This window comes from Choloepus didactylus, chromosome 11 (assembly GCF_015220235.1).
Source record: "Choloepus didactylus isolate mChoDid1 chromosome 11, mChoDid1.pri, whole genome shotgun sequence".
Lineage (NCBI taxonomy): Eukaryota > Metazoa > Chordata > Mammalia > Pilosa > Megalonychidae > Choloepus > Choloepus didactylus.
Genome location: NC_051317.1, coordinates 22,832,389 through 22,846,917, shown reverse-complemented (window position 1 = coordinate 22,846,917; position 14,529 = coordinate 22,832,389). Strand labels below are relative to the sequence as shown.

General features: G+C 36.4%; 1 protein-coding gene across 1 annotated transcript; it reads right to left on the bottom strand.

The window, feature by feature from the left end:
- Nucleotides 1-13,121: 13,121 nt before the first annotated feature.
- On the bottom strand, nt 13,122-14,063 carry LOC119505868 (olfactory receptor 2AJ1-like). The gene has a single exon (XM_037798741.1). The coding sequence runs from the start codon at nt 14,061-14,063 to the stop codon at nt 13,122-13,124; it is 942 nt and encodes a 313-aa protein (XP_037654669.1).
- Between the last annotated feature and the right edge of the window lie 466 nt (nt 14,064-14,529).

Below are 14,529 nucleotides of genomic sequence, written 5' to 3'. Positions count from 1 at the left end.
TTTTTTTTTTTTTTTTTAATCATCATTTTATTGAGATATATTCACATACCACGCAGTCATACAAAACAAATTGTACTTTCGATTGTTTACAGTACCATTACATAGTTGTACATTCATCACCTAAATCAATCCCTGACACCTTCATTAGCACACACACAAAAATAACAAGAATAATAATTAGAGTGAAAAAGAGCAATTGAAGTAAAAAAGAACACTAGGTACCTTTGTCTGTTTGTTTGCTTCCCCTACTTTTCTACACATCCATCCATAAACTAGACAAAGTGGAGTTTGGTCCTTATGGCATTCCCAATCCCACTGTCACCCCTCATAAGCTAAATTTTTATACAACTGTCTTCGAGATTCATGGGTTCTGGGTTGTAGTTTAATAGTTTCAGGTATCCATCACCAGCTACCCCAATTCTTTAGAACCTAAAAAAGGTTGTCTAAAGTGTGCGTAAGAGTGCCCACCAGAGTGATCTCTCGGCTCGTTTTGGAATCTCTCTGCCACTGAAGCTTATTTCATTTCCTTTCACATCCCCCTTTTGGTCAAGAAGATGTTCTCCATCCCACGATGCCGGGTCTACATTCCTCCCCGGGAGTCATATTCCACGTTGCCAGGGAGATTCACTTCCCTGGGTGTCTGATCCCACGTAGGGGGGAGGGCAGTGATTTCACCTTTCAAGTTGGCTTAGCCAGAGAGAGAGGGCCACATCTGAGCAACAAAGAGGCATTCAGGAGGAGACTCTTAGGCACAAATACAGGGAGGCCTAGCCTCTCCTTTGCAGCAACCGTCTTCCCAAGGGTAAAACTTATGGTAGAGGGCTCAACCCATCAAACCACCAGTCCCCTATGTCTGTGGTCATGTTAGCAACCATGGAGGTGGGGTAGGCGAATACCCCTGCATTCTCCACAGGCTCCTCAAGGGGGCACTACATCGTTTTTTTTTTTTTTTTTTTTTTCCTTGTTTGTCTTTTTTCTTTTTTTTTTTTTTTAACTTTCCCTTCTTTTTTCAAATCAACTGTATGAAAAAAAAGTTAAAAAGAAAACAAACATACAATAAAAGAACATTTCAAAGAGACCATAGCAAGGGAGTAAGAAAAAGACAACTAACCTAAGATAACTGCTTAACTTCCAACATGTTCCTACTTTACCCCAAGAAAGTTACATACTATAGCAACATTTCAGTGAACTTGTTCCTACTACATCCATCAGAAATTAACAGACCATAGTCATTTCTGGGCATCCCCAGAACGTTAAATAGCTTATCTGTTCTTCTTGGATTATTGTTCCCCCTTCCTTAATTGCTCTCTACTGCTAGTTCCCCTACATTCTACATTATAAACCATTTGTTTTACATTTTTCAAAGTTCACATTAGTGGTAGCATATAATATTTCTCTTTTTGTGCCTGGCTTATTTCGCTCAGCATTATGTCTTCAAGGTTCACCCATGTTGTCATATGTTTCACCAGATCGTTCCTTCTTACTGCCGCGTAGTATTCCATCGTGTGTATATACCACATTTTATTTATCCACTCATCTGTTGATGGACATTTGGGTTGTTTCCATCTCTTGGCAATTGTGAATAATGCTGCTATGAACATTGGCGTGCAGATATCTGTTCGTGTCACTGCTTTCCGATCTTCCAGGTATATCCCGAGAAGTGCAATCGCTGGATCGAATGGTAGCTCTATCTCTAGTTTTCTAAGGAGCTGCCAGACTGACTTCCAGAGTGGCTGAACCATTATACAGTCCCACCAACAATGAATAAGAGTTCCAATTTCTCCACATCCCCTCCAGCATTTGTAGTTTCCTGTTTGTTTAATGGCAGCCATTCTAATCGGTGTTAGATGGTATCTCATTGTGGTCTTAATTTGCATCTGTCTAATAGCTAGTGAAGCTGAACATTTTTTCATGTGTTTCTTGGCCATTTGTATTTCCTCTTCAGAGAACTGTCTTTTCATATCTTTTGCCCATTTTATAATTGGGCTGTCTGTACTATTGTCATTGAGTTGTAGGATTTCTTTGTATATGCAAGATATCAGTCTTTTGTCAGATACATGGTTTCCAAAAATTTTTTCCCATTGAGTTGGCTGCCTCTTTACCTTTTTGAGAAATTCCTTTGAGGTGCAGAAACTTCTAAGCTTGAGGAGTTCCCATTTATCTATTTTCTCTTTTGTTGCTTGTGCTTTGGGTGTAAAGTCTAGGAAGTGGCCTCCTAATACAAGGTCTTGAAGATGTTTTCCTACATTATCTTCTAGGAGTTTCATGGTACTTTCTTTTATATTGAGATCTTTGGTCCATTTTGAGTTAATTTTTGTGTAGGGGGTGAGGTAGGGGTCCTCTTTCATTCTTTTGGATATGGATATCCAACTCTCCCAGCCCCATTTGTTGAAAAGACCATTATGGCTCAGTTCGGTGACTTTGTGGGCCTTATCAAAGATCAGTCGGCCATAGATCTGAGGGTCTATCTCTGAATTCTCAATTCGATTCCATTGATCTATATGTCTATCTTTGTGCCAGTACCATGCTGTTTTGGCAACTGTGGCTTTATAATAAGCTTCAAAGTCAGGGAGTGTAAGTCCTCCCACTTCGTTTTTCTTTTTTAAAGTGTCTTTAGCAATTCGAGGCATCTTCCCTTTCCAAATAAATTTGATAACTAGCTTTTCCAAGTCTGCAAAGTAGGTTGTTGGAATTTTGATTGGGATTGCATTGAATCTGTAGATGAGTTTGGGTAGAATTGACATCTTAATGACATTTAGCCTTCCTATCCATGAACATGGAATATTTTTCCATCTTTTAAGGTCCCCTTCTATTTCTTTTAGTAGAGTTATGTAGTTTTCTTTGTATAGGTCTTTTACATCTTTGGTTAAGTTTATTCCTAGGTACTTGATTTTTTTAGTTGCTATTGAAAATGGTATCTTTTTCTTGTGTGTCTCTTCAGTTTGTTCATTTCTAGCATATAGAAACATTACTGACTTATGTGCATTAATATTGTATCCTGATACTTTGCTAAATTTGTTTATTAGCTCTAGTAGGTGTATCGTTGATTTCTCAGGGTTTTCTAGATATAAGATCATATCATCTGCAAACAATGACAGTTTTACTTCTTCTTTTCCAATTTGGATGCCTTTTATTTCTTTGTCTTGCCGGATTGCCCTGGCTAGCACTTCCAGCACAATGTTGAATAACAGTGGTGACAGCGGGCATCCTTGTCTTGTTCCTGATCTTAGAGGGAAGGCTTTCAGTCTCTCACCATTGAGTACTATGCTGGCTGTGGGTTTTTCATATATGCTCTTTATCATGTTGAGGAAGTTTCCTTCAATTCCTACCTTTTGAAGTGTTTTTATCAAAAAGGGATGTTGGATTTTGTCAAATGCTTTTTCAGCATCTATTGAGATGATCAATTGATTTTTCCCTTTCGAGTTTTTAATGTGTTGTAATACATTGATTGTTTTTCTTATGTTGAACCATCCTTGCATGCCTGGAATGAACCCCACTTGGTCATGGTGTATGATTTTTTTAATGTGTCTTTGGATTCGATTTGCAAGTATTTTGTTGAGGATTTTTGCATCTATATTCATTAGGGAGATTGGCCGGTAGTTTTCCTTTTTTGTAGCATCTTTGCCTGGTTTTGGTATTAGATTGATGTTAGCTTCATAAAATGAGTTAGGTAGTGTTCCATTTTTTTCAATGTTTTGAAAGAGTTTGAGTAAGATTGGTGTCAGTTCTTTCTGGAACGTTTGGTAGAATTCCCCTGTGAAGCCATCTGGCCCTGGGCATTTATTTGTGGGAAGATTTTTGATGACTGATTGGATCTCTTTGCTTGTGATGGGTTGGTTGAGGTCTTCTATTTCTTCTCTGGTCAGTCTAGGTTGTTCATATGTTTCCAGGAAATTGTCCATTTCTTCTACATTATCCAGTTTGTTGCCATACAGTTGTTCATAATATCCTCTTATAATTTTTTTAATTTCTTCAGGATCTGCAGTTATGTCACCTTTTTCATTCATTATTTTGTTTATATGGGTCTTCTCTCTTTTTGATTTTGTCAGTCTAGCTAGGGGCTTGTCAATCTTGTTGATCTTCTCAAAGAACCAACTTTTGGTGATATTTATCCTTTCTATTGTTTTTTTGTTCTCAATGTCATTTATTTCTGCTTTAATCCTTGTTATTTCTTTTCTTGTACTTGGTTTAGGATTGGTTTGCTGTTCATTTTCTAGCTTCTTCAGTTGATCCATTAGTTCTTTGATTTTGGCTCTTTCTTCCTTTTTAATATATGCGTTTAGTGCTATAAATTTCCCCCTTAGCACTGCTTTTGCTGCATCCCATAGGTTTTGGTATGTTGTGTTCTCATTTTCATTCGTCTCTATATATTTAGCAATTTCTCTTGCTATTTCTTCTTTAACCCACTGATTGTTTAGGAGTGTGTTGTTTAACCTCCAGGTATTTGTGAATTTTCTAAGTCTCTGATGGTTATTGACTTCTAATTGTATTCCATTGTGGTCAGAGAATGTGCTTTGAATAATTTCAATCTTTTTAAATTTATTGAGGCTTGTTTTATGTCCCAGCATATGATCTATTCTGGAGAAAGTTCCGTGAGCACTAGAAAAGTATGTGTATCCTGTTGATTTGGGATGTAATGTCCTGTAGATGTCTGTTAAATCTAATTCATTTATCAGATTGTTTAGGTTTTCAATTTCCTTACTGGTCTTCTGTCTGGTTGATCTATCTATAGGAGAGAGTGATGTGTTGAAGTCTCCCACAATTATTGTGGAAACATCAATTGCTTCCTTTAGTTTTGCCAATGTTTCTCTCATGTATTTTGTGGCACCTTGATTGGGTGCATAGACATTTACGATTGTTATTTCTTCTTGCTGAATTGCCCCTTTTATTAGTATGTAGTGGCCTTCTTTGTCTCTCAAAACATCCCTGCATTTGAAGTCTATTTTATCTGAGATTAATATTGCTACACCTGCTTTCTTTTGGCTGTAGCTTGCATGAAATATTTTTTTCCATCCTTTCACTTTCAGTTTCTTTGTGTCCCTGTGTCTAAGATGAGTCTCTTGTATGCAACATATTGATGGTTCATTTTTTTTGATCCATTCTGCGAATCTATATCTTTTAATTGGGGAGTTTAATCCATTTACATTCAACGTTAAAACCGTGAAGGCATTTCTTGAATCGTCCATCTTATCCTTTGGATTATGTTTGCCATATTTTTCCCTCTCTCTATTAATATCCTTTATTGTACCCATACCGAATCTCTTTAGTACTGAACCTTTCTCCAAGTCTCTCTGTCCTGTCTTTGTTTCTCTGTCTGTAGGGCTCCCTTTAGTATCTCCAGTAGGGCAGGTCTCTTGTTAGCAAATTCTCTCAGCATTTCTTTGTCTGTGAAAAATTTAAGCTCTCCCTCAAATTTGAAGGAGAGCTTTGCTGGATAAAGTATTCTTGGCTGCAAATTCCTCTCACTCAGAATTTTAAATATATCGTGCCACTGCCTTCTCGCCTCCATGGTGGCTGCTGAGTAGTCACTACTTAGTCTTATGCTGTTTCCTTTGTATGTGGTGAATTGCTTTTCTCTTGCTGCTTTCAGAACTTGCTCCTTCTCTTCTATGTTTGACAGTGTGATCAGTATATGTCTCGGAGTGGGTTTTTTTGGATTTATTCTATTTGGAGTTCGCTGAGCATTTATGATTTGTGTATTTATGTTGTTTAGAAGATTTGGGAAGTTTTCCCCAACAATTTCTTTGAATACTCTTCCTAGACCTTTACCCTTTTCTTCCCCTTCTGGGACACCAATGAGTCTTATATTCGGACGTTTCATATTATCTATCATATCCCTGAGGTCCATTTCGAGTTTTTCAATTTTTTTCCCCATTCTTTCTTTTATGCTTTCATTTTCCATTCTGTCATCTTTGAGGTCACTGATTCGTTGTTCAACTTCCTCTAGTCTTGTACTATGAGTGTCCAGAATCTTTTTAATTTGGTCAACAGTTTCTTTAATTTCCATAAGATCATCCATTTTTTTATTTAGTCTTGCAATGTCTTCTTTATGCTCTTCTAGGGTCTTCTTGATTTCCTTCATATCCCGTACTAGGGTCTCATTGTTCATCTTTAGTTCTTTGAGTAGCTGCTCTAGGTGTGTCTCTTCTGGTCTTTTGATTTGGGTGCTTGGGCTTGGGTTATCCATATCGTCTGGTTTTTTCATATGCTTTATAATTTTCTGTTGTTTTTGGCCTCGTGGCATTTGCTGACCTTGATAGGGTTCTTTTAGGGTTTGTAGACCAGTTGAAGTCCTTATCTCTAATTTATCCGATCTACAGCTTCGTGGAGTACACTTTCTCTAACTAACCAGCAGGTGGCGTCCACGAGCCACCTGTTCTCCACAAGCCAGATCTCCCCTGCTTAGCCTTTTTGGTGAGTGGGGGAGTGAGTCTTGTGGGGCCCAATTGGTGTCCCAAGCTTGCGTGTGTAGTTGGTGTTGCCTGCCCTGTATGTGGGGCGTGTTTCTGGGCAGTCGTGGAGGGGGGGTGGCCCTAACAATCAAATCTCCCTGATGATCCTAGAGTTTTAAAGCTACTGCAATAGTCTAATCCTTCAGTTCAGTCCTGCCACAGTTTGTCTCTGCCACTGACCCACAAGTCTTTGGTATTGGCGTATGGCTCCTGAGACTTGAAAGTGGGCCCCTCTTCCAGGCTGTGCACCCCGGGTCCTCTGTTGAGGGATGACTGTGCTATGTCGCAGGTGAGTGCCGTCCCCCCAGGGCAGTTCTGGGCTGCTGGGCTGTGTTGGGAGGCTCCCAGTCTGCTCAAATGATGGCTGAATGGGGCTCTGTTAATTCACACTGCTCCCCCTTCCCAGCTCTGGGACATTCAGCTGAGGTTGCAGGGAAGGCTAATGTCCACGCCCAGTTTTGTGGTGTGTGCCTGTTATTTGAAGCACTTCCGTCACACTGGGTTGTCTGGGGCAGCTCTGGGCTATGGGGCTGGCGATGGGCAGGAGTGTTTCCTGTCCACCAGGATGGTGGCTGTGAGCGGACACCCCCCTTTTCTTGGGAAGTTGTGTTGTTTAGTGAATTTTCTCAGCCACTGGATTATTGCCTTTTGTCTCAGAGCTCTCTTAGTTCTGCTCTTGACTTGACGTGCCCAAATTTCAATTCTTTGAAGCTTTCTGTATTGAGCTTCTTAGAGTAATTGTTTTAGAAAAAGCAAAAAGGATTTAAAAAAAAAAAAAAAAAAACGGCCCTCCTCAGAGATCTAATGGGTTATTGTAATGCTAATAGACAAAGCAACCAGGGCCATTAAGGAAAGGTGCCCAGGGCAGAGAGATCAGCCTTGCTTCGGGATTTGCATATGCGCCTCAAGGCCTGATCTCCGCCCTTCCCCTTTCTGTGTTCACCAGAACTCCAAAAATCCTCTGCTTTTATTTTGGAGTTTTTTGTGTTGTTTTTTTTCTATGCCTCTCTCCTCTCTGCTGGGCTGGCTGCTCTCAGAGTCTCTGGTGTCTGGCCTCAGTCTATCTATGGTTGGAGTTTGAATCAGTAGAATGAGTTTCCGGTAAGAGCAGCCACTGCAATTCTCCCTTCTCCTTCCTGGAGCTGACAGCCCCTCCTCCCCCGGGACTGAGCCTGGCAGGGAGGGGCGCGGGTCCCCTGGCCGCAAAAACTTACAGATTTCGCTGATCTCAGCAGTTCCACGTTTTCATGAGTGTTGTATGAAGTATGCCCAAAGACAGATTGCTCTGTGGTGTCCAGTCCACGCAGTTCCTGGCTTTTTACCTACTTTCCTGGAGGAGTAACTAAAACATACAGCTCACCAGTCTGCCATCTTGCCCCGCCTCCCCTTGGTGGAATTTTAACCTATAATATTCTTTGAAATTTGCTATCTAATTACTTATTAAATTGTACTTGCAAAGTTATCGCTTTTATGTATATGTTATATTCTACAATAAAAAATATGATAAAAAATGCCTTCATTGCATCTTCCTCATTATTTTCCACCTCTTAGCCAATTTTATTTCTAGTCACCATAGCAGAGGAATACAATGTCTGTTGAGGGATCTGTATATGGACAGCCCCATACACTGGTTGGAAGCTTTACCTGGGCAGAATACTTAGTGTTTTTTTTGCAGCTGCACTGACAGTGTTGAGTTTGTGACCAGATGTTTGAGGGGTCAAAGTCTATTCCACAGACTGCGCATTATAGAGAGGTAGATAAAAGAGGACTGACTTTATCAAGTGATTCTGTTTTGATTATTTTTTGATACATTGATGGGTCAATATAAATAATCACTAATTAAATCTAATATGCAAGTTTATTTATAAAACTATATTTGGCTAATTTAATAGTTTTATCCACAATTATTTTGAGAGATAAATTTTATTGTTCATTTTAAATGTCATGAAAGATTTTAAAAATTTTGCTTTTGTTATCTCATTTATTTGTCAAACACTTATGTAAGATCCAGAGAAATTAGACAACATTCCCAAGGTATTCCACCTTAAGGTCTCAAATCCAGAGTTGCAGGTATTAGAAAATTGTAGAATCCACATTCTAAAATAATATACTCTTTTCCCCACAGACTTCTATCTATCTCACTCAACCACAGGGATTTCATTTGGTTTCTCTCATTAGAGCACTATGTTTAATTTTAGGGCAGGCCATGATGGCCATTTCACATGGGCATGAGGGTTTTGTCTGGACATACTATTAGAATGGGCCCTTTCATATGTGCAGAACTATTCAAATCAGCTTGTTGTTTTCTCTTCAATCCTGTTGTGATTTTCATTGGAACTGCATGGAATATATAAATAAAATTAGTTGGAATTTAGTCTTTTGTACCATTAAATTTATCTCATAAATTATTGTGATCTATCTTTATGTTAATATTATAAATTTTTCCATAATATACTTGAGTGGACCTATCTTTGGTTGAGAGCATGTATGTGTACGTACAAGTTTGTGTAAGCCTATTCCTAGATATGCATTATTAAAATGTAATCAATGAAACATCTATATAGTGAATAGAAAACAACTAAATTAGAAGGTTTTATATATATATATATATGTTATAATATATTATACTTCAAAATCAAACCAGTCTGAAATAGCTTCCATGTCACTTTAATGAAAATGTTAGCTTACTCTCAATTCCTATGTTATGATACATATTTCTAAAAATGGAGAATATAGAATAGAATCTAACTAAGTCATTAACAATAATCACACAAATAATATCTGTGTTACTAAGAGAAAGATTGAATTTCTCTGCTCATTTGTATGGTGGCTATGATAATTATAACAAATACAATATTATATATTATTGCTGGAAGGAGTAAGTACTTAAATATAAGAAAAATATGTAGAATACTGCTTGGTATATAGTAGCTGTTTTTTAAGTCTTACCAGAAAAATGATTAATGTATTTATGAATATTGCATAGCATTAAATTTGGAAAAGTTTCACTTATGAATGTCATTCAATTATTAATAAGATAATAAGAAAAATACATCTAAGGGTACCTAATGTAATTCTACTTTTCTAACCACACAGTTACAGAAGTAAATCCTCAAGACAAATGTCTGCTCTTCAGAAACTTAGATACTGAAAGGGAAATCATACACACAAAATGCCTATACAAATGAGCAAATAATAAAAAGCCAGAGAATGCAAAGGCTTACAAAATAAAACAAGCAAGGCCATGTGATATAATATTATGGGGCTACTATTTAAATTGGTTGGCCAGAAAAGGCCTGTTACACAGTGATATTTGGGCAAGGATCTGAAATAAATAAGGGCACGAACCAATCTGAAGTTGTGCAGAAAGAAAGTAGTAGGGTAGGCAACAGCAGTGCAAAGGACCTGAAGCCAAAAGGAAAAACAAGGACATCATTTTTGAAAATTTGGAAGGGAGAGTGTCCTATAATGAAGTGAGACATAGATCCAATGGCTTATCATGAAGGCCTAAAGAAATGGATTCATTCAAAAGGCATTAGAAGAATTTGAACAAGAGGAGTTGTCAATGTGGCTAATGTTTTAAGAGGATCTCTTTGGCTGTTGTATGGAAAGGCTCTTAAGTCACAACTCTGAAAGTTGGTAGAACACTCAGGAGGTTGGCATGGTGCCCAAGCAAGAGATGGTAGCTTTTGGGTGTCAGTAAAGGAGTGTTGGAGAAGTGGGCAGTTGTAGAGTCTAATCTGAAGTTGCAACAAATAGAATTTGTGAATGAATTGGATGTGACATGTTAGAGAAAAAGAAGGGGCAATGGTGATACTCAGAGAAAATGCATTATAATGTACAAATAGAGGGTGAATATTTTTGTCAAAAAAAGAAGAGAAATTCCTAAAACCAATACACAAATTCTTTTGCCTTCTAAGAAAGGGAAAAAAAATCTTTTCTATGATAAACTGAGCAGATATATTAAATATCTATGTTAGTTATTCACAGTAATGTTAGGATCAAAATTAAATGCCAAAACCATGTATTTTATTCACTATCTTCCTTGAAGCAATAACCCTGCATATCATGCTAAACAAATACAGAAACTAATGTATTTCATTATTGGAAAGCAAACACAAAATCAACACTCTTGGCATAAAATATAAATAACATGGAACAACATTAGAATCAATGGAAATATATAAACCAATTAAGATGCTCAGAAAATGTAGCAGCTCACTATTAATATAGAAAAATTATGGTCCTAAAGAGTTAGAATTCTAAAATTTCTAGAAAATCAGAAATTCAATATAATGTATATATTTCCTCAATATAACTCATCAAGGAATTTGCATTTTTTCCCTGAACTCCACTTAAGGGATGGTAAACAGATATTAAGTGTTCCCCAAATACTCTAAAATCATTGTGGAATTTAATCCAAATCACACAGTTTTGCAGATTCATTTTCTAGTTATTATCAGGAATATGATGTTTTGTATTGGGAAGAATAAAAGGATAAGAGTTGCTGAAAGTTCTTTCAAGGGTTATGGAAATTTCAAACATGTATAAAAGCAAGGTAATATCATGATGAACCCTCATGCATCTATCACACAGCTTCAGTAGTCATCAACACAAGGTAAATGCTGCTCTGTAAAACCGTCTCATCTCTCCAAGCATTGCATATTTCAAAGTAAACCTATTCTTTCATCTGTAAACCTTACAGAACATCTCTGACAATATAGATTATTTAAACATAAACACTAAACCATTATCAAATTTAAAACAATTAACAATAGTGCCTTAATTTGATAAAATAACAGTTTATTGTAAAATATGCCAAAGAAATACTCTGGTGGTTGAGTTAATATGTGAATTTGGCTAGGTCATGGAGTCCAGTTGCTCAGTCAAAGAAGCATTGGCCTGATTGTTAAGGTGAGGAAATTTCTCAGATTTGTATCATTAATTAGTTGATTGCATCTGTGGCTGATTACAGCTACAGTCACTTAAGGAAATTGCCTTGAACAATGAGAAATGTCTCATCCAAGCAGTGAAGTCCTAAAGGGAGAACTGATGATTTCAGCATTCAGAAGGAATATTTTCCTTCTCTACTTCAGCAAACAAACTTCTCCTAAGGAATTCATCAGAAACCTTCATTGGACTTCCCCACTTGTGGCCTGCCATACAGAATTCTGACTTGCCCATCCCCACAGTTGCATGAGTCAATTCCTAAATATGTCATTAAAAAAAATGTGTGTGTGTGTATATATATCAGATGTCCTCTTGATTCTTTTTCCCTGGGGTTCCTTGAATAATACCAGATTATCTATGCAAAACCCAACCCGACATGCAAATAATTAATTATATACCAATTTTGTATTATTAGTCTATATCCTTAACACTAGGAAGAATATATTTTTAAGAGATTTAATTCAATGTTTTTTAAGTATATTGCTAGGTTGATGTTTTAAAGTCTGTACCCGATTTCATATCCATTTACATTGTACTGTATCATGATGGTAGATTTGCAAAATATTTGCTATCATTTATTATTCCTATTTTCTAAAAATTTCCAGTTGGGAATGTCACAATAATAATTTTCACCTATTAAAGTTCAATGTAATATATTCATATAAGTATATAACAATATTTATTTAATATGACATATTTAGTCAACTTGATAAAATAAAGGTAACAAACATCTATCTCAAAATATTTTCCTGATTTTCCTATTAAAATTGTTTATATAGTTTCTGAAGAAAAACATTTAATTACTTCTTTTCATTATACTTCATGACTAGCTGATAGGCGTGTTTGTAAAAATAAAAGTACATTCATATTTGAAACAAGACAAATTTTGCAAAATATTCTTATAAAATGTATTCTGGTTACTGGCAAAGAATCAATAAATTGATCTTATCACAACCAGATTATGATAAAAGTGCATTCATATTTGAAACAAGGCAAATTTTATAGAATATTCTTATAAAATGTTGTATTCTGGTTACTGGCAAAGAATCAATAAATTGATCTTATCACAACCAGATTATGAATTTATATATGTTTGTTTATTTATACATTATATCTATATAGATGTATACATAATTATATATATATATACTTGAGGAGAGTTTAAATATAATTATTATATATGTATATTATATTTATATAATGTAAGCCTATATTATTCACATCATTGAAAATGTGGCCATAAGAAATCAGTAAATGGATAAGTGAGATTCCAAGGGAAGATCATACATTTTTAATAACTAATTGACTGTAAGAATTTAAATATAATTTTAATAGATTCATAAAAACATAACAATTATATGGATATATCTATTTTATACAATGCACATAGCTGATTATAATTTAATGAATGATTATTATCAATTCTTACAATTTTGGTTCGAATGAGTAAATAACCTTGGGTCTATTTTTTGTTCCTGCATGAATCAACAGAAGGGAGAATGCATTCTCAGAGGTGTGCATGCACAAAACCAACATGTAGGATAACTAGAAATAACACTTTTGAAAATATTCATTTCTTTCCACACTGGGGAAAACAATAACTTTGCAGTCAAGTTATTAGCAAAATTCTGATTTCCTTCTCAGGGCAATCTAATAATGGATTTCCTGTAGGTGTTGATATGGAAATAGGGAGAACACACATTTCAATAATTTTCATATTCACTTTTTATGTAGAAAGTTACTTTTAAGCATATTTTTCATTGCTAGCAAAACATCTTTATTCCTAAAGCTGTAAATTAGAGGGTTGAGTGTGGGTGTGAGGATAGTATAGAATATCGCCAAGAATTTATCCTGACCTGGAGTGTGGTAGTGTTTAGGTCTCATATATGTGAAAATAAATGGCCCGTAGTACATTATGACCACAATCATGTGGAAGGAACAGGTAGAAAATGACTTTTTCTGTGCCTCTGATGATTTCATTTGGAGGACAGTGAGGAGAACTTGGACATAAGAAGCTGAAATCGTGGAGAAAGGGATCAGCAGGAAGATGATACCACTTACATAAACTCCTCGTTCATAGTATGATGTGTCTACACAGGACAACTTCAACATGGCTGGAATTTCACAGAAAAAGTGATCAATGGCTCTAGAACAGCAGAAGAGGAAATGGAGTACATAAGCTGCATGAACTGTGGAGTTGATGGTCCCGATTAGCCAGGACCCTCCGGCCATGAGAACACTGACATGCTCATTCATGAGAATTGGATAGCGCAGTGGGTGACAGATGGCTGCATAGCGGTCATAGGACATGGCTGCCAGGAGGAGGCACTCACCACCAAGCAGGGTGAGGGACAGAAATATCTGGAAGCCACAGCCAGCAAATGAGATCGTTTTCCTGCCTGACAGAAAGTCAGCGATCATTTTGGGAACAATGTTGGAAATATGTAAGATGTCCATGAAAGAGAGATGGCTGAGCAGGCAATACATAGGAGTATGGAGACGTATGTCTTTGTGGATAAGTAGGATCAAGACTGTATTTTCTGTTATAGTCATAATATAGATAAAAAACATAAAGTAAAAGAGGACCAGATTCGTTTGGGAAGCAGAGAATAGTCCCAAGAGGATGAAGTCACTGCTGAAAGTGTGATTTTCATATCCCATCACAAATCCCCCACTCTTTACCTAAAATGAAAAAAAGTAAGTAAATAAGAGATGAATAGAAAGGAAGAAATCCCAGGCTTATCACATATAGCTACATAATGCAATGAGAGCTAGAAATGCATGTATCAAAATCAAGTCAAAGGACTGTCAACCAAAAATGACATGGACACATTTTACAAGATGACCACTTGGTTGTTTGAATTGACTAATAGTATTTAGAATATTAAGTGGGATCATGAATCCCTGTAATTTGAAGATATTAATTCTATTTTCTTAACTGGGACCATTTTGTTAAAATACCATCTTCTCAGTGAAGCCTATTGAGTAACAAGCTTAAAATCACAATGCTCTGCTGCCACCGAGACTTTCTCGATATCCTTACTCTGCTCTCTTTACTTTTTTATAAATCACTTTTCACTTTCTATCATATGAAAAAATTATCTTATGGGTCTTTATTTTGTATTGT